The sequence below is a fragment of the Electrona antarctica genome (assembly GCF_951216825.1).
Source record: "Electrona antarctica genome assembly, chromosome: 18".
In the NCBI taxonomy this organism is placed as follows: Eukaryota; Metazoa; Chordata; class Actinopteri; order Myctophiformes; family Myctophidae; genus Electrona; species Electrona antarctica.
In genome coordinates this window covers 12,657,502-12,685,374 of record NC_136799.1, presented here as the reverse complement: position 1 = coordinate 12,685,374, position 27,873 = coordinate 12,657,502, and the positions used below count along the sequence as shown (strand labels likewise).

General features: G+C 43.4%; 1 protein-coding gene across 1 annotated transcript; it reads right to left on the bottom strand.

The window, feature by feature from the left end:
- Positions 1 to 207: 207 nt before the first annotated feature.
- On the bottom strand, positions 208 to 27,292 carry LOC306941780 (potassium channel subfamily K member 17-like; the record flags this gene model as incomplete). Its single annotated transcript, XM_079527423.1, has 6 exons — positions 208 to 487; positions 18,747 to 19,007; positions 19,735 to 19,907; positions 20,430 to 20,596; positions 22,285 to 22,399; positions 27,083 to 27,292. 6 exons carry the CDS (start codon positions 27,290 to 27,292, stop codon positions 208 to 210), a joined length of 1,206 nt encoding a protein of 401 aa, XP_079383549.1.
- Positions 27,293 to 27,873: the final 581 nt, after the last annotated feature.

The window sequence follows — 27,873 nt, the reverse complement described above, 5'->3', positions numbered from 1 at the left end:
TGTGTGTGTGTGTGTGTGTGTGTGTGTGTGTGTGTGTGTGTGTGTGTGTGTGTGTGTGTGTGTGTGTGTGTGTGTGTGTGTGTGTGTGTGTGTGTGTGTGTGTGTGTGTGTGTGTGTGTGCTTGCACACCTATGTCTGACTTTGGCTCGATGTGAGTGTTTGTGTGTGTGTGTGTTGTTAATAAGTAATTTGTAAGTTTGGGTCGGGTCACCAGTCACCACGCACCAGTAGCTGCACTACAGGTGTCTCTGTGTCTCTGCTGTCCAGTAGCTGCACCAGTAGCTGCACTACAGGTGTCTCTGTGTCTCTGCTGTCCAGTAGCTGCACCAGTAGCTGCACTACAGGTGTCTCTGTGTCTCTGCTGTCCAGTAGCTGCACCAGTAGCTGCACTACAGGTGTCTCTGTGTCTCTGCTGTCCAGTAGCTGCACCAGTAGCTGCACTACAGGTGTCTCTGTGTCTCTGCTGTCCAGTGTCTCTGTGTCTCTGCTGTCCACCAGTCACCACGCACCAGTAGCTGCACTACAGGTGTCTCTGTGTCTCTGTGTCTCTGCTGTCCAGCCACACAGTATACGTTTGACCTCAGCGGTTCCTCCTCTCAGCGTGTTGTCATACACATGGTAAAAATTTCTTTCCCCCCCCCCTTACCACACATTGATGCACTCGTGCAGCTGAGCACACCTGCATTTGTACACACCCACACACACACACACACACTGTATGCTGGACTGCTGGTTGTGGGCACGTGCTTGCAAACGAATGCAAAAACAAAAACTGTACATTGCATACGCATGGCCACTGGATTTGTCACACAGAGACACACAGACACACGTATGTGACGTCCACATGTAAAAGATTTGTCACATGCACAGACACACACACGTATGTCCACATATAACAGATTTAATGTTGCACAGACACACACGTATATCCAGTGTCCACATATAACAGATTTGATGTTGCACAGACACACCCGCGCAGACACGTGTGACTTTTGAATGTTCCCAGCAAGTAAGGTCGAAGGACGAATTAGTGACCTCTTGATTGGAGCCAGATCAAGTCAAACCAAGACTAATTTCAACCAACAGGAATTCTGCCCACTAAGACGGACATCCCTGGATGAATCAGAGATTGAGGCAAGACAGATCTGGCCCAGAATAAGCTATATTATTTCAACTGGTGAAGACGTCCTAGAAATGACGTCATTTGGCTTGCTGGGTTGTTGACTGACAGTGAGAATGACTGATGTTTGTTTGGCTATTAGCTTGCTTGTCTGTCTGTCTGTCTGTCTGTCTCAGCCTCTGTCTTTGCTTTTCAATGACTGAAAGCCTATGTATTGTCCACCTGTCCATCTGCTGCTTAGTGCAGCTAATGCATCTGGGAGGTGCACACGCTGTGTGTGTGTGTGTGTGTGTGTGTGTGTGTGTGTGTGTGTGTGTGTGTGTGTGTGTGTGTGTGTGTGTGTGTGTGTGTGTGTGTGTGTGTGTGTGTGTGTGTGTGTGTGTGTGTGTGTGTGTGTGTGTGTGTGTGTGTGTGTGTGTGTGTGTGTGTGTGAGAAAGAGAGAGACAGAAGAGAGAGAGAGAGAGAGAGAGAAATGGGGCAGGAGGCCAATAAGAGAGTAAAGCACATGGCCATGGTGCATTCAGAGGCATGCTGCATCTCTGGTCGTCCTATTGGCTCAGAACAGGCTGCCCGTGTCCAATGAGTGGGTTGGAGAAGGACACGCATCAGGCAAACACATCAGTTGACTAAACCCAGTACAGGGCCGAGAGTGAAGGAGAGGAATGGGGACCTGCACAGACACCAACTAATGATTAATACTTACCAAGCACATCAGTTGACTAAACCCATGGCCGAGAGTGAGAGAGAGGAATGGGGACCTGCACGCACAGGGGTGCATACAGTACGTTGGTTAGACAATGACATAGTCTAACCAACGTACAGGCCCACAACACAACACAGGCCCACAACACCATCGCTACCGAGATGCACGGCCGGTTACAACTGACCCGTGGCCGGTTAAAACTCACCTGTGGCTCCCGACGTGCGTGGCAGCCAGGTTAAAACTAACCCGTGGCAGGTTAAAACTAACCTGTGGCTTCCTGTGAGGTTAGCTTTAGGTTTTTGGGTAGGGTGTCAGACTAATGCCTGTCAGACTGATAGTGAATGAAACACATGCACCTGCACGCACAGGCCCAACTAATGATTAATACTTACCTGCTGCCGGTGTCGCTCGACAAATATAGCCGATCCACAAGCTTACAAAATGTCACGCTTAAGCCACACCCAGTAATGAAGTGGACTTTGTTAGTGGAGCAATCACTGTTGGGCTATTAAGTATGTGATTATTGATGGTTTGTGCTGTTTTGACCTTGCGTAATCAGGGTGGGTAATTGTTTACTGATGATTACATAGCCTACATATAATTCTGCTTAACTAGATTAATGTTTTATTGATCCATATAACTTATATAGACCGTATCACCACAGCACCGCTCTGTTATTAGATTAATATTATTATTATTATTATTATTATTATTATCACAGAGTTATCTAATATAGGCTATATATAAAAAGAAATCTTTTTTCCAGCTCAGCTGCTAATCTTCATGGTGAATATTTATCTCGTCAATGATTAATAACTGTGGGTTTATTATGAACAGAAACTGCGAGGGGTGGAAGCTGGTTCATGTTTATGTAATCAGCTGACAGCCTGACAAGGCTTAATATTATGGGTCACAGAGAGCAGTTCATCGTCTCTGTCGGCAGTGGTGGAAAGGAACCGAGTGCATTTACTTAAGTACTGTACTTAAGTACTCATTTTGAGGTATTTGTACTTTACTTATAAGTAAGTAAAGCTTCTACTCCACTACATCTCAGAGACAAATATTGTACTTTTACTTCACTACAACAATTATTTGAAAACTTTAGTTACTAGTTTTTGCAATTGCAATTGTATTTATAAAAACCACACCCGTGTGAACTGAGTGGTGTAAGGTTTTATATAGCATGATCAGCTGTGGTCTGACGTAATGTCTGACGTTAAAGATCTTTGGCTAGGTAGACTCGTCTTCTGATGTGATGATTTGTGACCATGAAGTTGATTCAGCTGGAGTTTTTGTCCGATGTGAGGTATTATATAAGGTAAGGTATTATATAGCCTGATCAGCTCTGATCTGACGTAATGAAATCACACCTGGATGTGATTTCACAACTGGCTTTTTTTGTGCAGAGAAAATGAGCATGGTTGCTACGGTCATCCAGTTCACCCGGGTGTGATTTAATTACGTCAGAAATTATTTTGAACATAGCAACCATGCTCATTTTTTTCTGCACACAAAAGCCAGTTGTAGGAGTGGTTTACACCACTCAAAAACCACACACGTGTGAAGTGAGGGGCGCTCTTATCATTATACATCATCATACATCATCTCATGAACAACTGAATTAATGTGATTGGTTAGCCGATTTGCTCGTCTACATCTGACGTAAATTTTTCCCCTTCATTGTCAAAGGCATTTAATGTTTGTGTTGCCACAAATGTACGTCATATTTGAGGGACATATGACCTTATTTATCCTTTCATTGTCAATGGCAAATATGAGACGTGTGAGGACAAGAGCTGTACTGTATATAGGACAAGAGCTGTATATAGGACAAGAGCTGTATATAGGACAAGAGCTGTATATAGGACAAGAGCTGTATATACAGTAGGACAAGAGCTGTATATACAGTAGGACAAGAGCTGTATATACAGTAGGACAAGAGCTGTATATAGGACAAGAGCTGTATATAGGACAAGAGCTGTATATAGGACAAGAGCTGTATATAGGACAAGAGCTGTATATAGGCTCCCCTCAATCTCTCTAGGTCGTCCTCAGACGAGCCCTCCATCGTTGCTTCCAGTCATCCTGGTTCTCCATACATCTGGCCAGCTCGTTGGTGCTTTGCGCTCCTGTGTCGTTCTTGAGTACATCCACATATGTTAGTGTGGGACGGACGTCCTCGTGACCGGTGCCCACGTGTTGGTTCCCACAGCACTGCTTTGCTGGCTGGCAGCTCTTGGTGTCTTTGGCAGTGTCCTGCTAGTCTCATTCTCCTGGCTGCTATTTTCTGGCTCACCCTTGGCATTCCATCATACAGAGTTGTGTTGGTAACATGTGTGTTCTTACTGATGTTGAGTGCTGCACGCAGCATTCTGGTGTCAATAATATGAAAGAGCACCTTCCAATTAAACACCCGGGCAACTCAAGGTTCACAGAACGCTACCAGCCTACCACTACCCTTTGTTCAGTGCTTCACAATATCACACAAAGTTTGACCCGTCCACAAAGCATGAAGAGTTGCGTTGGCCAATCAAGGAAGCCGATGATTGTTGATCTCCCCAATATGGTAAATTGTTCACCGGCACAATTAATGTCAGTCCAGGAAGGTTCTGAAAAGGTTCTGGAAATTCCCACAGCAGACACACAACTAATGTTCAGGTGAAGTCACCACAAGCAGCTTGATTTGTCGTCCAAGGGTTGCTAAATTACGATACATTTTAAAGGACCTGGTTGTGATGATGACATAGTGGTGTGATGATGTCACATGGCACATGGGTGAAACAACCAAGTGACTGCAGTCTGGAAGATGTCAACAGAACATCAACACATGTTTTTAAACACATTAACCCTGGCCTCCTTTTGGGCATGTCATTATAGGTACATTTGTTGTTTCAAAAAAATTGCAAATAACTTGCAGATGAGGTCAAAATGCTGTATTACGAGCTTGCAGATCGATAATTCAGCAATTTTTAAGAGGTGCAACCACTTCCTTAAGTGACTATGTGTGTGGGTGGGTGGCTGGCTGGCTGGGTGGGTGGCTGGCTGGCTGGGTGCGTCTGAGCACGAAAACAGCATGGTTGTTTTTCACCACCTGTGCGCAACCTAACACACACACAAACACACGCACATATTAACTGTATATATGGTGATTTCGGGTGTGACAGTACAGTACAGTACAGTACAGTACAGTACAGTACAGTACAGTACAGTACAGTACAGTACAGTACAGTACAGTACAGTACAGTACAGTACAGTGGAGGGTACAGTAGAGGGATCCCCACACGGTAACTGTCATTTCTCAACCGTTTCGGACGCGGGGCGGCTCACCGGAATCGGGCCGGAACCCTGGGTGCGTTCCTGTTGGTCTGGATCTCTCCCAGGGGTCCTCGAGGGAGTTCCACGGTGTCCCCAGCAAAATTAGTAAAGTGTTTAAAGTGTTCCTCATTTTGCTGGGGACTCCCTGGAAAGCATTCAATGACTCCTGCATTTTCTTCACGTTTTACCCGTATTGGCCTGAATATAAGACTATAAGAATAACCTAAAAACGGGGTCGTATTCTAATCGGGGACTAGACTATTTGACATTCAGTGTTATTTTTCCACAAATGAGTCTTGAAAAATGGGGGTTGTCTTGTAATCAGAGTCGTCTTATATTTGAGACAATACGGTATATTGTTTTAAAAACCCAAATGTGGAGTCATACGTACAGCAGCCATATTATATAGCTTGAGGAACCAACCGTTCAATGGAGTTCACAATGGACAGAGGTAGCGCCATATTGAGAGCTCACAACGCGCCGCTTCGAGCAGCGTTTGACAGTTTGACAGTTGGAAGGACGAGACTGATGTCACTTATGTAAAAGTATTATAAGCACTTAAATAGTTATTTACAAGCTTTGCTCATGACAGAATAAATAGATATATAGGTACAGTGGCTCAGAATGAATGAAATATATATAGATCTACAAAGGCTTAGAATGAATGAAATGTCAGAATGTTTACAAAGGCTCTGCAGATGTGTATGGCTACTCACAGTACAGGAATTCAGACATCTTGCCAGTGAATGAGATTGAGGCCTGCTTTAGATGATGGTGCCTTTTTGTTGTTTCAGAGCTTATATGAAGTCCCAGAGAGAAAGAAGCCTACAAAACATAACAATATACTGCTCTGAACCGGCATGTGAATACTGTGCATGCCAGGAACTTACTGTACTATAGGCTCCTTCAAATGAGTTGCATGTGCGTTGTGTTGTCTGCTTTTGTTAGACGAATATGTGCACACATTTGATGTGTCTGTCTGTCTGTCTGTCTGTCTGTCTGTCTGTCTGTCTGTCTGTCTGTCTGTCTGTCTGTCTGTCTGTCTGTCTGTGTGTGTGTGAGTGTGAGTGAGTGTGTGAGTGTGTGTGTGTGAGTGTGAGTGTGTGAGTGTGAGTGTGAGTGTGTGTGTGTGTGCATGTGTGCATGCAATCGCACGCAGCGCAGAACATTTGCGCTTGGTGTGCTGTTGAACGGGTGAGCGAGCACACATTGTTGTGTCAACAGGGGTGTCGGTGTGTGATGGTGCATCTTTGGGAGTATGAATCCTGTATGCATATTTGTGCTTCAATATCTTTTGTGTACACAAGTATTTCAGCTTGACACATGAAGCTACAGTATGGGATTGAAAGGAGAGCCTGTATCTATTGTAGCTGCCAGGGCGGATAACTCTGAATGTGCTTGAGAGATTCCACTTATTTGTCCAATCTTCAGGTTGGACACTATATCCCCAAATGAAAAATTAAACAATATTTACCATAGAATCCATTTTTGACACACTCTCTCTGACACACACACACACACACCCCGGCCCTGCTGTCACGCCTCCTGCATGTTCCTACTGTTGTGGTTCCTCATTGTCTGTTTTACGTTTGAAATGCGCAGGTGGTTTGTCAACTAATAACATTTTTGGTAAAGACCCCTTTGCAGATGCTTCGTGACGTGTCAACTTTGGAGTTGTTTGCTGTTGGGACTAATCCCATTCTCTGCACATGTAAACTTATGCACTCCCCTTAACCTCCCTGCTGGGTGTGTTAGATTCCTGCGGTTCCCTCCCGTTTTCCCAACAGCTGAGAAGTCACGAGGTCAGGGTCAAGACGTCAAGTGTTCACTTTGAGTATTTTCTCGCTCTCTCCAATGGTCGAAAATAAGGTATTTTACTTCATTCCCGGCTGGCTGATGCACGTATGCAAACCACAACCAAAAGATGTATCAAAAGGGTTATGCTCTCTTTTCAGCCCCAAAAACGTCACAGTCTGGTAACTACAGTATAGCTTTGGCGAAAATCATTAGGTTTTAGTTACAATATGTGGCTCCTGCGTATGCTTTTCAAGAGTGCTGTCTGCAGTTAATTGCATGAAACAGTATGAGAAGGAAATCCAAGAAAATTAACCGAATTAATCTTTAGTTAGTCGAGCTATTCACCCAGGTTATATAGGCCAGTGGTTGTTATCGGGTCCTTGAGGGGGTTCCAGCGAGTCCCTAGCCAAATGGACCCTTGGCTTATGTGTCAGTAACTCTGACACAAAATGGTCCATTCTCAAAGTTAAATTAACACAGATCATATAGTGGAGGAGTTAAGACACTTTTAACTTCAAGTCATGCTACAGAGGTCCCCTTTGGTATGGAAGTACCTTAGGGTCATAGGAAAAGTTTTATCCAAAGAGACGAGTTGCTACACCCTTCATTTCGGAAATATTCACGTTTTTCAAAATGGCCACCGACAATGAACCACTATTAGACCAGACCACATATCTTTGCCTCTGTTAGAGCTATAATAATAATATCGGTGTCAAAGTGTACATTTTTAGGGTCAAGGAATCCAATGAAATAGATTTCAAGACCAAAAATCCCAATCATTTTCTCGTTACCATGACAACAGGGTTAAAATTTGCAAATTTCATTCAAAAAAAGATGTTTTAACAGGGTAACTTTCCACCCCCTGATCCCCTAAAACTTTAATTTAGTTTTCCCTTTGGCATGGAAGTACCTTAGGGCAATAGGAAAGAAATGATCCAAAGAGACAAATAACATCACTCTTCATTTCTGAAATATATGCATTTTTTAAAATGGCCGCAGCCATATACAACAATACAGCATAGCCCATATCTTTGCTTCCGTTAGAGCCATGATAATAATATTGGTGTCAAAGTGTACATTTTTGGGGCCAAGTAATCCAATTCTATAGGTTTCAAGGCACAAAAAAACAATCCTTTTCTCGTTACCATGACAACAGGGGTAAAATATGCAAATGTCATTCAAAATACGTTTTAACAGGGTAACTTTCCACCCCCTCCCCATCCCCATAAAACTTGAATTTAGTTTTCTATTTCATCATGGAAGTACCTTAGGTACCTTAATTATCCAAAGATACAAATAAGATCACTCTTCATTTCAGAAATGTGTGTTTTTAAAAATGGCCGCCACCATATACAGCAATACAGCATATATATCTTTGCTTAAGAGCTATAGTGATAAAATTAGTGTCAAAGTGTACATTTCTGCGTCAAGGAATCCAATTAAATAGGTTTCAAGACTAAACAATCCAATAGTTTTCTCATTACCATGACAACAGGGGTGAAATATGCACATTTCATTAGAAAAATACGTTTTAACAGGGTAACATACCCCCTCCCCCCTAACACATTTATTTACTTTTCCCTTTGGTATGGAAGTACCTTAGCAGGGCAATACAAATAAATTATCCAAAAAGACAAATAAGATCACTCTTCATTTCTAAAATATATGCGTTTAAAAATGGCCACCACCATTTGAAGTAATACAACAGAAGCAAAGGTATGGATCTTTGCTTCTATTAAAGCTATAATGGTACAGTTCTTGTCAAAGTGTAAATTTTTAGGGTCATTACAATGAGGTTGCAAATCCTAGTCAATCAATCAATCAATCAATCAATGGGAGTGGTGTGATTGGGAGTAACAATCTCCCTGATCTGAACCCGAGTGGTGGCTTGTTATTGGATTTCTGTGCTAGTCATGGACAGACCATAACAAACACCATGTTCGAACATATGCTCATAAGTGTACTTGGTACCAGAACAGCCTATGGCCTAAGATGATCGATTTTGAAATCGTATCAGCTGACCTGAGGCAGTATGTTCTGGACACTCGGGTGAAGAGATGGGCTGAACTGTCAACCGATCACCATCTGGTGGTGAGGGTGAAGTCTGGTTATCCCGGGGGACTCCAGCAGTTGCAAGGTGCCGACAGGCCTGAAGGTCAGCAGCCAGTTAAGCAACTCCACAGTGGCAAAGCCCCAGGGATTGATGAGATCCATCGATAAATACTAAAGGCTCTGGGTGTTGAGGGGCTTGGTTGAGACATCACTGCGCAAAAAGCATGGAATATGGATGTGTATATTGCCGGAAACTCCCGTTAAACTTTCCAACAAACTCCGGTAAACTCCCGAATTGTACCATCACACCTGTATATTACCGTATATTAACTATATGCCCGCTAAACTTGAGCAAGTGCCCATAATTGCCCGTTAACTCCTCTTTTCACGCTGTGCATCTTTTCGACATTTCGACCCCTCAGGGCCCAGAGAGTGTGTGCCAATTATAGAGGTCTCTCATTGCTCAGTCTTCCTGGGAAGGTGTACACCAAGGTACTAGAAAGGAGGGTCCGGCCGATAGGAATATGGGTTGAGGGATTTGTTGTTGAGGGCCATCCAATCTCTGTACACCCAAAGCGAGAACATTGTCACGTGTGTTGGGCAGTAAGTTGGATTTGTTTCCTGTGGGGGTTTGCTTCCGCCAGGGCTGCGCATTGTCACCTATCCGGACCCATCTGTCCGAGACCTTCAACTCTCAGTGGATTCTTTTTTGGTTGAGTGCACAGTGGCTAGGATCAGGATCAGCATCTCCAAATCTGAGACCAGGAAACCGCTGAATTGTGCATACTGGGCAGGGAACAATACTTTGCCCTAGGTGAAAGAGTTTAAGTCTTATTCACGAGTGAGGGGAGGACAGAGCAGGAGATCAGCCAGATAATTGGAGCAGCAGTAGTGGTATTGCAGTCGCTGTACAGCTCTGTTGTGACAAAAATAGATCTTAGCCAAAAGGCAAAGCTCTCTGTCTACCGAGCAATCTTCGTTTCTACTCTCACCTATGGTCATGAAGTGTGGGTCATGATGACCGAAAGAATAAGATCGCGGATATACTGTAAGCAGCCAAAATGAGACGGGTTGCCGGCGCCGGCCTCTCTCTTAGAGATAGGGTGAGAAGTTCTTCTAACAACAGGTGTAACTCTCAGGTGATAGCAGTCAGAAACACAGAGTAAATAGTCATATGAAGAAGTTTTTTTTACCACCATTGTTATTTTAGTCTGGAAACCTATTTAATTTGATTAATTGACCCCATAAATGTACACTTTGAGTCCAATATTATTTTAGGAGTATATCATTTAATAATTTATATTATTTAATTTATAGTGACTAGACTATGTGACAACCAGGTATAGTCTGGTGACCACCGGAGAGACGGTGGTCACCTCGGTGAGGCCTTTAGGAGGGCCATTCAAGCAGCAAGCGGAGCCCGCAGCACCACCTTCCCGCTCGGGTGGAGTCTGCGGAACCATTGCCCACCACTCCTGAATGAAGTGTCTGGTGCTGGGACTCTGGTGCATGCACAGGTCCTGGGCCTGGTGAGAGCAGGAGTGGACCTGGTGAGACGTAGGAGGGGCCTGGACAGGAGTCAACCCACAGAGCCTAGTCCTTCCATGCGCCAGAAGCGTACCTCCCAGCCTTGGCAGAGTAGTTCTAGAGTAGTTCCAACGGATTGTGTGGCCCTGGTCTTGCCCTAGTGGGACTGATTGAGGGTAGCTACTGGGACGTAAGTCGAGACTTGATCACCCCGGCTGGGTCGCCTGAGTGAGGGGTATGAGGTTGGTAGACCCGAAACACCGATGACCTCAGGATACATCACTGAGGATACGTCCCAGGTGCATCCATGCGATGTATTTTTTAGTTATAGTTTAACAGAAGCAAATACAGTATATTGGTTCTGCAGCTGCGGTATTGCTGTGAATGGTGCCGGCCATTTTTTAAATGTATATATTTCAGAAATTAAGAGTGATCTTACTTGTCTCTTTAGATTGCCCTAAGGTACTTCTATGCCAAAGGGAAAACTAAATTAAAGTTTTAGGGGATGAGTGGGTGGAAAGTTACCCTGTTAAAACGTATTATTTCGAATTAAATTAGCATATTTCACCCCTATTGCCTTGGTAACAAGAAAAGCATTGTTTTTTTTGCCTTGAAACCTATAGAATTGGATTACTTGGCCCCAAAATTGTACACTTTGACACCAATATTATTATCATAGCTCTAACGGAAGCAAAGATATGGGCTATGCTGTATTGTTGTATATGGCGGTGGCCATCTTAAAAAATGCATGTATTTCAGAAATGAAGAGTGATGTTATTTGTCTCTTTGGATAATTTCTTTCCTATTGCCCTAAGGTACTTCCATGCCAAAGGGAAAACTAAATAAAAGTTTTAGGGGATGAGGGGGTGGAAGTTACCCTGTATATTTCTTCGAATGAAATTTGCATATTTTACCCCTGTTGTCATGGTAACGAGAAAATGATTGGGATTTTTTGCCTTGAAACCTATAAAATTGGAATCCTTGACCCCAAAAAATTACACTTTGACACCAATTTTATTATTATAGCTTTAACAGAAGCAAAGATATTGGTTCTGCTGTATATCTGTAATTGGTGGCGGCCATTTTGAAAAACGTGAATATTTCCAAAATGAAGGGTGTAGCAACTCGTCTCTTTGGATAAAACTTTTTCTATGACCCTAAGGTACTTCCATACCAAAGGGGACCTCTGTAGCATGACTTGAAGTTAACAGCTTCATTTTCTGCACTAACTCCTAATACTACAATTTACAATTTACAATTTAGGCATTTAGCAGACGCTCTTAATCCAGAGCGACTTACATTAAGCAATAACAAAAGCATGGCATACATCACATATATAAAAAGTAGTTATCATGAATCATGCGTAGACTAAGAACGTAACAGTGGAGTATCTATGTAAACTATACATACTATACTATATAATATATTATACATGTGTACTATAAAGTGCTATGACTACATAAAGTGCAATTCTAGAGCTGTCTACGTAACAAGCTATAAGTCTGTTTAAAATACTATCTAAGTCTACATAATGTGCTATCTAAGGGGCTAGGCTAGGGCAAGTGCTACGGGCCAAGGTGGAGTCTGAAGAGGTGGGTTTTCAGACTACGGCGGAAGATTGGGAGTGAGGCTGCAGTTCTGACTGTGATGGGAAGTGCATTCCATAGTTTTGGAGCCAGAAGGGAGAAGAGTTTGGGACGTGTGGAGCGTTGTCCCGGCGTTTTTAGTGAAGGTACCTCCAGCTTCCCTGCGTTGGCTGATCTGAGTGCGCGGGAGGGTTTGTAGGGTACGATCATACTTGTGAGATATGGGGGGGCCATGCCTTTGGTTGCTTTGAATGCCAGCATCAGAGTTTTGTATTCTGTGCGGGCAGCGACCGGGAGCCAATGGAGGGAGCGGAGAAGGGGGGTGACGTGTGAGAATTTTGGCTGGTTGAAGACCAAGCGGGCTGCGGCATTTTGGATCAGTTGGAGGGGCTTAAGTGCACATGCCGGTAGGCCAGTAAGGAGGGAGTTACAATAGTCAAGTTTTGACAAGACTGTTGTCTGGATTAGGAGCTGGGCTGACTCCTGGGTGAGGAACGGTCTAATTCGTCGTATGTTGTAGAGTGTAAACCTACAGGATCTAGTGACAGCCGTGATGTGTGAGCTGACTGTCCAGGACAACACCAAGGTTCCTGGCTGTCGGGACAGACTTTACCAGGGCGTTGTCTACGGAGATAGTTAGCTCCCGCATAGGGCAGGACTTAGCTGGGAAGAACAGAAGCTCAGTCTTGTCTGGGTTCAGCTTGAGGTGGTTGGAAGACATCCACTGTGAGATGTCAGCCAGGCATGCAGTGATGCGTTCTTCTACCTGGGTGGCAGAGGGGGGGAAGGATAGAAACAGTTGTGTGTCATCGGCATAGCAGTGATAGGATATATTGTGAGCAGAGATGATGGTGCCAAGGGATTTAGTGTACAGTGAGAAGAGGAGGGGACCAAGTACAGATCCCTGTGGGACCCCAGTTTGGAGGGTGCGGGGGAATGATAGCAAACCTTTCCAAGAAACCTGGTAAGTCCGGTCAGAGAGGTAGGAGGAGAACCACTTCAGCGCCGTCCCGCCGATGCCTAGATCAGCTAGGGTGCCTAGGAGCAGCTGGTGGTTCACTGTGTCAAATGCCGCCGATAGGTCTAGGAGAATCAGGACTGCAGAGTGGGAAGCAGCCTGGGCAGCATGTAGTGCTTCTGTGACTGCGAGGAGTGCAGTTTCCGTGGAGTGTGCCTTCTTGAATCCTGACTGGTTGGGATCCAGCAGGTTGTTCTGTGAGAGATGGAGAGAAAGCTGGTTAGAGACAACACGTTCAAGGGTTTTGGAAAGAAAGGAAAGGAGTGATACCGGTCTGTAGTTCTTGACATCTGAGGGGTCAAGAGTTGGTTTTTTGAGGAGTGGTGATACCCTGGCTGACTTGAAGGCAGATGGGACACAGCCTGAGGTTAATGAGGTGTTGATAATGGAGGTGATGAAGGGGAGCAGGTCAGGTGCGATGGTCTGGAAGATTGGAGACGGGGCGGGGTCGAGAGGACAGGTGGTAGGTCTAGTGGATGTGACTAGTTTCAGGACCTTGTCTGGGGATAGAGGAGAGAAGGAGGACATGCATGGTATGTTATGGTTAGCATTGGTTGAGTCGAGTGCTTCTTTATGGGGGAGGGGGGTACTACAGTGCAGATTGGGTTCCCAGAGATCAAAATGGTATCAAATTGGGGATCCTTGAAATTAAAATGGTTGAGAATCACTGTTATAGCTGTGAAAAACAATCTTCTCTTATAGGGGTCAATTTGTGGGTCCTTAAAGGAGAATTCCATGCTAGAAGGCTTTCTTACCTTTCTTACCTTTCTTTGTAGTCGTTACGTCCCCACCAAAGAGGCCCAGGTGTTTTTTTGTGCAAAAACTCCTTATTGGCTATTTCCCCTACCATAAGCCCTCAATGAATTGCATTGAATTGAATGGGAATTGAATGGGGATATGGGGTGTTGTGCTAATTCGCTTATTTCCATCGAAATAAGTAGTAAAGTGTGCCGCTTGGGATATTATTTACATTATGAAGAGAGGATATATAAAAAAAAAAAGCGATGGAAATAAGCGAATTAGCACAACACCCCATAGCCCCATTCAATTCCCATTCAATTCAATGCAATTCATTTAGGGCTTATGGTAGGGGAAATAGTCAATAAGGAGCTTTTGCACAAAATAAGACCTGGACCTCTTTGGTGGGGACGTAACAACTACAAAGAAAGGTAAGAAAGCCTTTTAGTATGGAATTCTCCTTTAACGTGGAAAGGTTTGATGAGGACCACTGATGTCAGCCTCTCCCTCTAGGGGGGTTTGTAAAAGGCCGCATGCAGCCCAGGTCCAATGGCATGTGTCCCCCTCGCGGAGGACGTGCAGGCTGGACCCTAAGTGACCAGACACAAAAGAAACATGTGAGAGAGAGGTGTTCTTCTCACACATAGTGAACCCTCATTGAACCGTAGCCAAACGGGTATGTGCCTGTTCATGTTACACAATGGTCACTCTGCTCTCTCTCTCTCTCTCTCTCTCTCTCTCTCTCTCTCTCTCTCTCTCTCTCTCTCTCATCTCGGCTCCCCCTCTTCACCTCTGCTCCATACGTGCATGACAAAATTAATCGGAAATTCCCTGTCTCCCTATTATTTCATATCCTCTCTGACGGGTGGAAACCAAAACCGTTACTTTTCAGGATTCAAATTCAAAAGCATCAAAAGTAGCAGATCTACAAGCTCGAAACGTGTTGCTTAGACGCCGTGTTTCGAGCTTGCAAATCTGCTACTTTTGATGCTGTAGTGTGATGCTGTAGTGTGATCAAGTGGGGCGTTAATTTGCACAAAATTTACACGCAAAACACAGTGGAGAAGCCCCCACACCAATACAAAATAATACTTTTGGCGAAAAAAAATGTAAAAGAACATTTCTCCCCAAATATTTCCCGTAATCTCCTCCTCTGCTATTCTTGTCTTGTCTCCGGGAACCTTCTATCACCCACTACAGACAACACCCTTCTCATAATGTCCACACCTTCATTTCCCTGATGCAGGCCATCTGTCACTGGTGTCGCAGCATGCATGGCATGCCCAAAATAGTTTCCCGTGTGCGCCACTGTCGTACGACCCAGCTGCAGTGGTGGAAAGTGACTAAATACATTTACTCAAGTATTGTACAATTATTTTTTATTCTTTATATTTCTATCACTCTTTAACTCATCACTTCGTGCCTTGTAGATCTGCTATTTTCGAATAGCCAAAAATGTATGTTTAAATGTATGTTACTGGTTACTATATTAAGTATCTGCGGCCCATCATGGTCATACCAATAAAAATATTGTTATTTTCATTGTTTTGAACAAGATTGTAGGTATTGTATCGTTTGTTCCAAGAGAAAGCGATATGGCCTGATGTCAGCTGAGTATTAACCACTTACCACCTGTGATAATCTGTATGTTCTCTTCACATTTTGTGAATGAAGCCTCATTTTGTAACTTCATCATTAACCACAATGTTTTCGTTCATTGAGGTTTGGCCTTATAGATGGAAATGTGGCTTTTTACTTGTTTCCTTGACTAGTTGTGTTTGTCTGTTACAAAATAAAATGTTAAACGTTTAAAAAAGAATAGGCCCACTGACATTTTTAGCTTGCAGCACTTGGACTTTTGGTATTTTGCTGAGCCATCTTAAGTTGAGTAGCCCTGGCCTATGGGAACCCCCTCAAGGACCCCACTTTGAGAACCAATGATGCATGAGTTCAGAAAGAATCAATGATGCATGGTATATTTGTAAAAAGTCCAGAATTTAAGTACTGGAACATCAAAATGTACTTAAAGGACCAGGGGTGCCGGGCCTAGTGGTCCGGACACGTAGGCTGACAGTGTGTCACGGGTTCGACACCCTATCCCGAAGACCTTTGCTGCGAGTCACTCCCCCCCCCCCCCCCCCACCCCATTTCCTGGCTGGCAGCTTACTGTACACTGTACTGTAGGCCAAGTACCAAGTAGAAAGTACTCATCATCCGTTTCACAAGTTTTCAAACGTGTAGCAGATCTACAAGCTCACAATGCGTCGCATCGAGACGAAATATACGACATATATAGGGCTGAAGTGGTTAATGTATGACAAGTATTAATAATCAAAATCTACAAAGCAGCTAGTAACTAAAGTTTTCAAATAATTGTAGTTGAGTAAAAGCACAATATTTTCCTCTGGGATGTGTAGACAGTGGAATAGAAATAAAAGTAGGCCTACTACTGAAAATTGGAAATATCTCAAAATTGTACAGTAAAGTACAGTACCTACTTGAGTAAATGTACTTACCGATGTCATGCTCTTGGTTTACAAACGATAAAATGTGCAAGAAAGTACAATCCAATGAATGTATAAACTTACTCCGTCTTTCACTGAATTGTATTTGAAGTTGCAGTTGACCAATGCACAATATATTATACCAACGTCCATTCTTTGATGTGCTTTTTTTTTAAAGGAACCATGAAAAATGGTTCCATTCAAATTAACACCTTTGATTCGTGCTATGATTTGCCTCTGAATCTGAATGGTCTAGTTTGAACTAACATGACATAATAGCACCCCCTGGTGGATCAAACCAGCTAATTCAACTGAAGCGTGGAACAAACCAAAAAGCAACAAATCAAGTCACAACTTCAAGGTATTCACTGTATAGAATCGATTTATTGTATTATTACCATGGTTATCATACCCATGGCAATAAAAAAAACCGAATAATAATATATATCTACTTTAAGTATATACACTATACAGTTGGTACTGTGGTACAGTATAGGCAACTATTCTGCACCAATTGAAAACATGAATGGTTTTAAAGACAGATTTGACAGATATATTTCAAACGAAAATAGTAAATACTAACAGTTTGTGCCACTGATGAAGGCTGGATAGCCGAAACGTTTGTCATTTTATGTAGAAAATAAAAAAAGAGTTAAAACTCACTCTTTGCCACTATATGTCCGACCCACTACTTTATTATAAGAGTATGTTAATACAACATAACGTATACAATTGGGGTGGTTGTGATTTGTCTCCCTGCTCTTCTATTGAGACGTTTAGATCGTGTTAAAGGTTATGTCTCACCTAGACACAGGATCTGACACGTATTTTGATTCAATGTATCCCCTGAGCAAGCAGGCAGGCTCTATTAGCTCAATGGTATAGAAAAAGGTCAGCCCTTGCGCAGCCGCAGGACACCAGGTTCAAAGTTACATAGTACTGCTGTAATTAATCACGTCACGGAGCCTCAAATTCATGGAGAGTTTTGCTGTTGTTAAGCTCTATTTTCTTCATTTCATCAAATATTCCCATTCATTTCTGGAGTCTTCATTTGGGAATGTGACCAGAAAAGAAGTGTTCTTTTCGCTCCTATGCCACCAAAATGGGGAACGCCCTACCAACAGTCATTAAGACATGCAAATCCCTTGACTCCTTCAAAACCGCTCCCAAAGGGCACCTCACACTTTTTATAATTCAGCTTATTGTGGAGAGACACATGCTGGAACTTTTTACTGTGAAATGATTTGTATTTAACTTAAACGCCCAATGCATTCTCAATGGCAATAGCACAAACTTTGGCATGCTACTGGCCATACATACTTAAACCTAGAAACCCCATTCAAACCTATTTAGGTTCATCTTACGGTGGACATGTTTGCCTGAAAATAAATCTTTGAAATGTTTCATAGTTTTAGAAATATAGTGCTTTCAAATTTGAGAAATTCACAATGGGGCTCAATGGCAGATATTGGCACGTCAAAAAAGCACTTTCACCTAGAAATTCCATTCACACTTTTTATAATTCAGCTTATTGTGGAGACACATGCTGGAACTTTTTACTTTGAAATGATTTGTAGTTTCGGAGTTATATAACTTAAACGCCCAATGCATTCTTAATGGCAATAGCACAAACTTTGGCATGCTACTAGTCCTACATACTTACACCTAGAAACCAAACTGGCCCCCGTAAAATCAGAATCCCCCCCCCCCTTTTTCCCCTCACTGTATATGTTTCTTTTCCCTTTTTACCTCAATTTCTGTTCTGTTCTTTGGCTTTATAGAAGTGTATATTTGTATGTCTCTAAATGTTTTGATGAATTGAACAAGGTGGACCCTCTTGTAAACAAGTGTAATGCTTTATTGGATCGTCCACTCACAGTTAACAGTCTTTGTATTGAGTTGTGCTTGGATTGTACTGTAATTCTGCAAACTGTTAATAAATATTTCAATCAATCAATCAATCAATCAATCAATCAATCAATCAATCCATGAATTGAAGGCTTGGTGGGAGAGAAAAGTCCTTTTGGGGTGCTGACTGTACTCATGAACACATTGTGAAGGTGTCATGTTGTCTCTGTTGGGTGGAAACCTCATGTTCAAAACTGTCACTTTTCAAGATTCAAATTCAAAAGTAGCAAATGTAGCAGATCCACAAGCTCAAAGCGTGTCGCTTCGCGCCACAAGCTTGCGGATCTGACACTTTCTGCTACGGGGGGGAAAAAAACACATCAAATTAGAATATAGAGATGGGAGGTTTCTTCCCGACAAGTACGGTGTGCGTTTGCAGTTCAAACCTGCTGCTGAGTGCTGATCGAGTGCTGATGAGCCAAACAAACCTAGCTATGGGAAAATGAACTGGGACAGGAACTGCACAGAGCCAATCACCCTGTCCCAGGGGACACCTTGACCTCCTCCTCCTCCTCCTCTTCCTCCACCTGGGTATTAGGGCTGTCAGACTGGGGTTTGGGGCCATCACTGGCCTCTCCCTGCGGACTGGACGATGAACACCCTTTTTTGAAGTAGCCGTTGAGCCGCTCCAGTATGTCCATGGAGTGGTTGATGACCAGCGCCAACCACGCCAGGCCAAAGAAGATCCACGACGCCATGATGAAGCTGTACCATTCGGGGTATCTCTTGTCCGGGTTACTATCTGTTACACAAACACACACATACACGGCAATCACATAGATTACAAAATGCGTTAATAAACGACGAGCCAATTTGTTTGTGTTAAAAGAGAAAAAAAAGGAAATTCTTCTACTCTTCTACCTACTCCAATTCTGTATACTTCTTGTAAATTAAATAATGCAGATGTTTAACAATAATGTAACTCTTGAGAGCGTTAAAATGAAACCAAATTTGGTTTCAATTTGCACTCTCAATAGTTAAAGGGTCCATTTGGTTACCAACTCTCCATCATTTAGCTGGGGACCACCTGGAACCCCTTCAATGGTCCGCAGACCACTGGCTGAGAACCAATGTCCTACAGCATCCAGACCCCTATACCTGCCTGCCACGTAGTCTCCTGTAGGACTCCTACAGCATCCAGACCCCTATACCTGCCTGCTACGTAGTCTCCTGTAGGACTCCTACAGCATCCAGACCCCTATACCTGCCTTCCACGTAGTCTCCTGTAGGACTCCTACAGCATCCAGACCCCTATACCTGCCTGCTACGTAGTCTCCTGTAGGACTCCTACAGCATCCAGACCCCTATACCTGCCTTCCACGTAGTCTCCTGTAGGACTCCTACAGCATCCAGACCCCTATACCTGCCTGCTACGTAGTCTCCTGTAGGACTCCTACAGCATCCAGACCCCTATACCTGCCTCGTAGTCTCCTGTAGGACTCCTACAGCATCCAGACCCCTATACCTGCCTGCCACGTAGTCTCCGAAGCCGATGGTGCTCAGGGTGATGAAGCAGTAGTAGATGGCCTGGGCGTAGGTCCAGCTCTCCTGCCACCTGAACACCTCCATGGGCACCACGAAGAAGAGCGCCACGCCGCTCAGGTAGGACACCAGGTGGACCAGGAAGCGGGCGCACGTCTGCAGAGAGAAGGTCCCATTTATCAGCCACATCCAGCCACATCCGATTCAAATGTGATTTATTTATGAAATCTGATCTTTTGGCCCGACTGCATGTGCATCTGTGACCAGATCGGATCGGTCACAGATCTGTGTGTTCAGACTGGCAGCCGAATCCATCCTGAATCAGAACTGTGCAACATCCAGATTGGAATCCGATTTGTTTAAATAAGTCTAAACGCAAACAAGGCACATGGAATCCGATTTAGATCAGGGTACTGTGTTCAGACTGAGACAGATCTCCTGAAATCAGATTTGAATCAGATTCGAAACACTCAAGTCGCATTTGTAAAAATTTGATTTTAGAGGAAAGTAGAGGAAAACAATTGCACCATAATAATATCATGAGAAATAGTGAGGACCAATTATATAGTAGCCATTTTTCATGTCAGATTTGTATTTATTAATTAGAAAAGGGGATATATACTGTATACTCACAACCCATACAAATGGGACTGTGACCCCCCCAAAAAAACTCCTCACCCTGTGTTTGGTCTTGGTCTGCAGGAAGTCGCAGATGTTATTCTCTATGGCCAACATGTACTTGCCCACCCTGTTGAGCACCACCATGTTGAGAGGGATGCCGAACAGAGCGAAGAACACACAGAAGATCTGTCCCGTCGTGGTGCTGGGGCTGATGTTCCCATAGCCTGGAACAACACATCACACACCACGTTACACTGTTCCAGGCTGGGGCTGATGTTCCCATAGCCTGGAACAACACATCACACACCACGTTACACTGTTCCAGGCTGGGGCTGATGTTCCCATAGCCTGGAACAACACATCACACACCACGTTACACTGTTCCAGGCTGGGGCTGATGTTCCCATAGCCTGGAACAACACATCACACACCACGTTACACTGTTCCAGGCTGGGGCTGATGTTCCCATAGCCTGGAACAACACATCACACACCACGTTACACTGTTCCAGGCTGGGGCTGATGTTCCCATAGCCTGGAACAACACATCAGACACTGTTCCAATCAACTACAACATCAATCGTTGCTGTCGGAAGGAAACCACCTAACTCAATCTGAATCATCAAAAGTCAAGGAGTACAAGTGAGTTTTCAAACGTGATTTAAACACAAGCGAGGTTTGGGGCGCTCTAACATGAGATGGAATTAAAGGGCCACTTCACCCCTTTTGCAACCAGATCTTATTTTAATGATGTTTGGGAGACAAGAAACACTTTCCTGGGGTTTTTATGTGGGTAATTTGTGTTTTTAGATATTTTAGTATTACAAAGTGTCCATGGGCTCCATGATGTCATGGACACTGGGCTCACTTCCTTCCTGGACTACAATTTCCATAATGCTTTGGTCCTCTGCTCCTCCTTGTGGATAGGGGGAGGGCTGTCTTACTGAGACAACATGTAGTCTAGGAAATAAGTGAGCCCAGTGTCCATGACATCATGGAGCCCATGGACACTTTGAAATACTGAAATATCTAAAAACACACATTACCCACATAAAAACCCAAGGAAAGTGTTTCTTGTCTCCCAAACATCATTAAAATAAGATCTGGTTGCAAAAGGTGGCCCTTTAAGATCATTACACGGTTTGGGCACCGCAGTGGAAAATGATCTACAGTAGAGTGTATGATCCCCTCGGCTCTCCAGCCTTGTTGGTGGGAGTGGGACATTAAGTGACTGGTCACAGTAGACCTCAAGACCCTTGTACAATTTACAATTTACAATTTAGGCATTTAGCAGACGCTCTTAATCCAGAGCTACTTACATTAGGCAGGAACAAAAGTATGGGAATACATCACATATATAAAATGCATTTATCAAGAAACATGCGTAAGCTAAGAACGTAACTAGAACATATCTATATAATGACACTATACAACTATACATATATACTATACTATGCTATACATATGTAGGCTACTATGATGTGCTATGACTATATACAATGCAATTATTGTGCTGTCTACATGACATGCTATAAGTCTGTTTCAAATGCTATCTAAGTCTAAAAAGTGCTATCTAAGGGGGTAGGATAAGTGCTATGGGCCATGATGGAGTCTGAAAAGGTGGGTCTTCAGACTACAACTTGTAGAGTTACTGGGAGGTAGGCACTCTGATATCGTGATATGTACATTGGTGACTTCCCCAAGTTCCCCCACAATAACAGGAAACAGAAAATACACTAGTATAGAGCCCTGAGGGACTCCGCTCAACCATGTACACTGTACAGTAAGAGGCTAAAAGCCCATTAGTGACAGACAGTTGGTTATAAAAATGGAACAATTAATGGAACTTGCATATTTAATGTCACATCAAAACAGTAGCAAAAATATATAGAGTATTGCTTTGCGGCTCCCACCTATAGTGGTGACCACAGTGGCAGCGAACACAGCAGAGCTGTGGAACTTCCAGAAGCCATCTGCGGTTTGGTTGCCTTTCAGACTCATCCCAGCCTTAGACGCATCTTGAATCACCTAAAAAAAAAAACAATTTACTTGGTGAATTTCATTCTTAAAGAATTAAATGATATTGTTCTGTCTGAAACAATTAACCTCTGAATGAGTCAACTTCACCTTCAACAACGTGTTACTCCACTACATCTAGTTACTAGTTACTTTGTAGATTACAAAACATATCACTTCAGTCCTACAGTATATTATACATTAGGCCATTTATATAGCAGATCTACAAGCTCAATTGTCACGATGCAACGCATTGTGAGCTTGTAGAACTGCTATTTTCAAAAGATTGGTATACATTTGAAAAATTGAAATGGGACATTCTTCACAATGAGTACAGGTAGGCTACTTTTCTTTTTGGTACTTTAAGTACATTTTGATGCAAAATTGCCAATACATACTTTTACTCAAGTACATTTTGAAGTCTGGACTTTTACATGTAATAATTTTTTCATACTATTACTTAAGTAAAAAAGAATGTGAGTACTTTTTCCACCATGCACTCACTGCATGTTACTCATTTTGTATTCACCATTGATGTTTGAATGCTAAAATCAAATCATATTTCCTCAAATGGAGGATATCTCCTATCGTAATGTAGGTGCCCTCAAACCTTCGGAAGAGAACACGATGAACAACTATATATACTGTAGGCCTACATGATGTACCAACGTCCTTCTATTTCCAGAGCATGAAATCATACTGCAACTGGCCAGGCAGTTATGTAACACAAAGAAGACACACTGAATTATTATACAACATTATTGTTATTTAACAGGCACATTCTGGGCTTCTGGGTCAATGGGCCATAGTTGTCAAGATGATTTAGAGATGAAGCCCTTTAACAGTGCTGTGTCAGTTGACACAGAGCGTTACATAAAAGACCTCAGAGGCCTCGTCCTGAATCTGACACTTAAGCATCAGAACAGGCTGCCCTCATACAGCACCTTACTGCCCTCATACAGCACCTTACTGCCCTCATACAGCACCTTACTGCCCACATACAGCACCTTACTGCCCTCATACAGCACCTTACTGCCCTCATACAGCACCTTACTGCACCTTACTGCCCTCATACAGCACCTTACTGCCCACATACAGCACCTTACTGCCCTCATACAGCACCTTACTGCCCACATACAGCACCTTACTGCCCTCATACAGCACCTTACTGCCCTCATACAGCACCTTACTGCCCTCATACAGCACCTTACTGCCCCCATACAGCACCTTACTGCCCTCATACAGCACCTTACTGCCCCCATACAGCACCTTACTTCCCTCATACAGCACCTTACTGCCCTCATACAGCACCTTACTGCCCCCATACAGCACCTTACTGCCCTCATACAGCACCTTACTGCCCCCATACAGCACCTTACTGCCCTCATACAGCACCAATTGAATTCTGTATCCCAGTGGTGCTAAATGCTGAAATACCTCATACCAAAAGCGCCTTTCTGTCAGATTTTTTCCAGAGAGAAAAAAAAAGAAGTAGATGTATTATTTGTATGTATATGGTGGTATTATTTGTATGTATATGGTGGTATTATTTGTATGTATATGGTGGTATTATTTGAATGTACATGGTGGCCAGCCTATGATGTCAGTACTGTGATGTCAGCACTATGGTGTCACCACTCTGATGTCAGCACTATGGTGTCACCACTCTGATGTCAGCACTATGGTGTCACCACTCTGATGTCAGCACTATGGTGTCACCTCTCTGATGTCAGCACTATGGTGTCACCTCTCTGATGTCAGCACTATGGCCTCAGTATTGACCAGTACTGATCAGTCATTTACATATTTGTAAGTGTTTTTTCCAAAACGTTTTCCCATGCACAGCTTTGTGTGTCTGTGTGTCCGTAGCACGGAATGTGATGATTTGATTGGCTGAGCACGGAATGTGATGATGTATGATGATAAGAGTGACCCTCTCTTCACACAAGTGTGATTTTTGAGGGGCGCTAGCCCTTCCTATGCCCAGCTTTTCGGGTTTGTGTAAACACAAACATTGAAGACAAAAGTGATGAGAACGGAATGAGATGATGTATGATGATAAGAGCGCCCCTCACTTCACACGTGTGTGAAGGGTTTTTGAGTGGTGTAAACCACTCCTACGACTGGCTTTGTTAGTTTACGTGTCTGTCTATCTGTCTGTCTGTTCGTACCAAAAAATGAGCATGGTTGCTACGGTCACCCAGTTCACCCGGGTGTGATTTCATTACGTCAGACATTACGTCAGACATTACGTCTGAACTCAATAGCCTAGATCTAGGAAAGTGGTCACTCAGTTCACACGGGTGTGATTTCATTACGTCAGACATTACGTCAGACCACAGCTGATCAGGCTATATAAGACCTTACACCACTCAGTTCACACGGGTGTGATTTTTTAAATACATTTTATTATTAACTGTCTCAGTGCCACAGGACGCCTTTGGACGCCTGCCCCTGGTGGCCGCGAGTGCCATTGGCGCCTTTGGACGCCTTAAAAAAAATAAAATAAAAAATGCTCTAATGTGCATGTCAGGTGATGACATGCACATTACATGCACAATAGAATTTCATTTTCTTTCTTTTATTTATAATGGGCTTCGGTGGCAACGAGGGCCAAAACTGGTGTTCACCCGGTGGCACTTATGTACGACCTTCCACAGATCTGACCTTTGGGTGTGTGGGCGTGCATGAAGGACGGACAGACAGACAGACAGACAGACAGACAGACAGACAGACAGACAGACAGACAGACAGACAGACATCTTCAGCTTTATGAAAGAGATAAAGATTAACATTAAGTTCTCTATTCATGCACATCTAATCTAAGGAGCCTTGGTCACATGACTGGATGTATTTGAAGTCAAGACTCCACTGATTATCAGCGCTATAAGCTTATGCATCAAGTGCAACATGAGCATGTTGCTCATGCAGACTGTTTTAAAGCAGTGCTAGTTCTATTTAATGAAGTTTTCATTTTGTTATGTTTATTTTAGTTATGTATTTGTTTGTAGTCAAGACCACTTTTGGAAATAAATAAGGGTTTTAAGGTGCTAGCTATCCTCTGGATCTTTTTTTCTCATGTTGGTATGATGAGATACTGTTTGTTGAATCCTATCATAAAATCAAACAATCAATCAACAACAAGATTATTGATTGAAAAGGGAAAACTGGTAATCTTTACGTTCCCCATGAAGCTTACAGTTGGAGGCCATCGATATTGTCCTTTTCTTTTTGCTGAGGTTTGCGTGATCTGTGCAAAAGGACAGTTAACCCATTTTGGGCGGGAACCCCTTTTGGTGTTTTAAACATTATGTTATAATTTAGCTATTGCAAAATAGCAGATCTACAAGCTCATAGCGCGCCACCGAGTGGCGCGCTACGAGCTTGTAGGTCTGCTATTTTTTTTAAATCGTGAAAATATTTATTTCAGAAAACTGGAGGATTTAGAAGGATTTTTTAAAATTTTGAGGTCAGGCCTAAATGGGTCAAATGATAAGGGACAATATCGGTGGCACCCAACTGTACTTCATGATCCTTTTTGGGGTTGAAAAATCCTGCCTTGTAAACTGTGCAGGGGATCCAAAAAGAAGAAGAAAAACTAAAAAACTTTCCAGCAGGTTAAATCGTGCGAGGCAGACACTGTAGGCAAAACAGTTTGTTTAGTGTCATCGTGTCTATGGAAGGTGACATTTGCATTGAATGGATGGGCGAAACATTCTGTGAAAATAGACGATCTACAGTATGGCTATTTTTGGTGAGAGATTTGGTGAAAGTTTTGGTGTCGAGGGAAAATAGTGTAGAGCCCTGGGGGACTCCAGTCAAAGTATAGTGTTTACGTGGTGATGTTAATGGAGTGCTATTGTGGCTCAACTCTGAAACCCGTTGCCTGTACAACCTCTAATTTACTTTTTGATGCAATCTTTTCCACTCCACTTGCATTGCCTTTGTTTATTCTTTGATACAACTGATTTTAGTTTTTAAATACAGCTCAATCAATACTAGTTTTAACCCAATTCAAAAAATGCCTCCTAAATCCTGAACTAAGTTGTCTGAAAAACGTCCAATATTTATTCAAATTTAGAAAAAACTAAAAGGACAACATTATGTTGCTATATACTGTACATACAGTAGCAACAACTACCCCAAAAAGGGTTCCTGTCCTAAATGCGTTAAAGAAGAATTTCTCCAGTTTAGTTTTTTTTTTGCATCACAATGCACGACTATTGGTGTAGTAAAAAAAATTATTAGAAATGCTGACACACGGCCCAGACGGTTAGCTCAACCGTCTGGGCACCTAGGCTGCCTAGCCAGCCGGACGGCGTGCCGCGGGCTCGACCCCCGAGCCCGACGGCCTTTGCCGCGTGTCATTCCCCATCTCTCTCCCCCTTTCCTATTAAACTACTGTAATCTATCAATAAAGGCAAAAAGCCCCCCCCCCCCCCCCCTCAAAAAAAAAGAAAATTATGCCACACAAATGCCTCATGTTTTTATCACTCATTACAAAATGATACAAAAGCCTCTGGCCTCGATGTATCAAGTGTGCATCATCGGTGGCACAGATAATTTGCATGTACTGTAACCCTATACAACTTACATAATTACCTATACCACACACTCAACCACACCCAAAACATTCCCACAAAAACACAAAATACATCAAAGACATATTCTGGCCTTTACGTTCTGTTGACTGACCTTTGCGACTGCCTCCAGACCCTCCTGTCTGAGACAGGTATAGGTCCTCAGCAGTTGTGCTTTCGCATTATGTACGCCACTGACGTCCCGGTTGTCCCCTTCCAGCGTCCAGAAGACCGCCCCACCGATCATCACGTAGGCCACGTACACCAGGCCCAGGATGAGGATGGAGGGTACCCGCGAGCGCTGGAGCATATCGACGATGCCCATGGCTCACTGGGGGATGCGGTGGGTGGCGAGTGTGGGGTTCTGAAACCTCTGGCACCGCTTTTGTGAAGAGTTTGACCGCGCCTGGGCTTTTCTCTGCTTTCCATGCATTGCAGGCAAATGAATCTCCACCCGCACTCCTGTGTCGCTCTCCCAAATAGACTGGCATGCAAATCTGGTGGAGGCTGGAATATGAGATCAAACGCAGAGAGGAACCTGAGGAGGCCGGCTAGTTCAGTGGCTCTCAAGCCATTTCATTGCAAGGAAAGGACCCCCGAATTCATATGGATTTGGCCGCGAAAATGTGTTATGCCAGGGACTGGCAGACAGTACAAGATGTGTGTGTGTGTGTGTGTGTGTGTGTGTGTGTGTGTGTGTGTGTGTGTGTGAAACTTTCAATTCAAGAACCCAGGTCTACAAGCTCAAGCTTGTAGCTGATGTATTATTTTATATAGGCCTACAGTTAAATTGGTTAAACTGACCACAATGCTGAATTAAAGGTAGGGTAAGAAGAGGGTAACCATATGACAGGCAATCACCATACGAAGCACCATATATGACAGTCATTGTGTCCATATCACCTG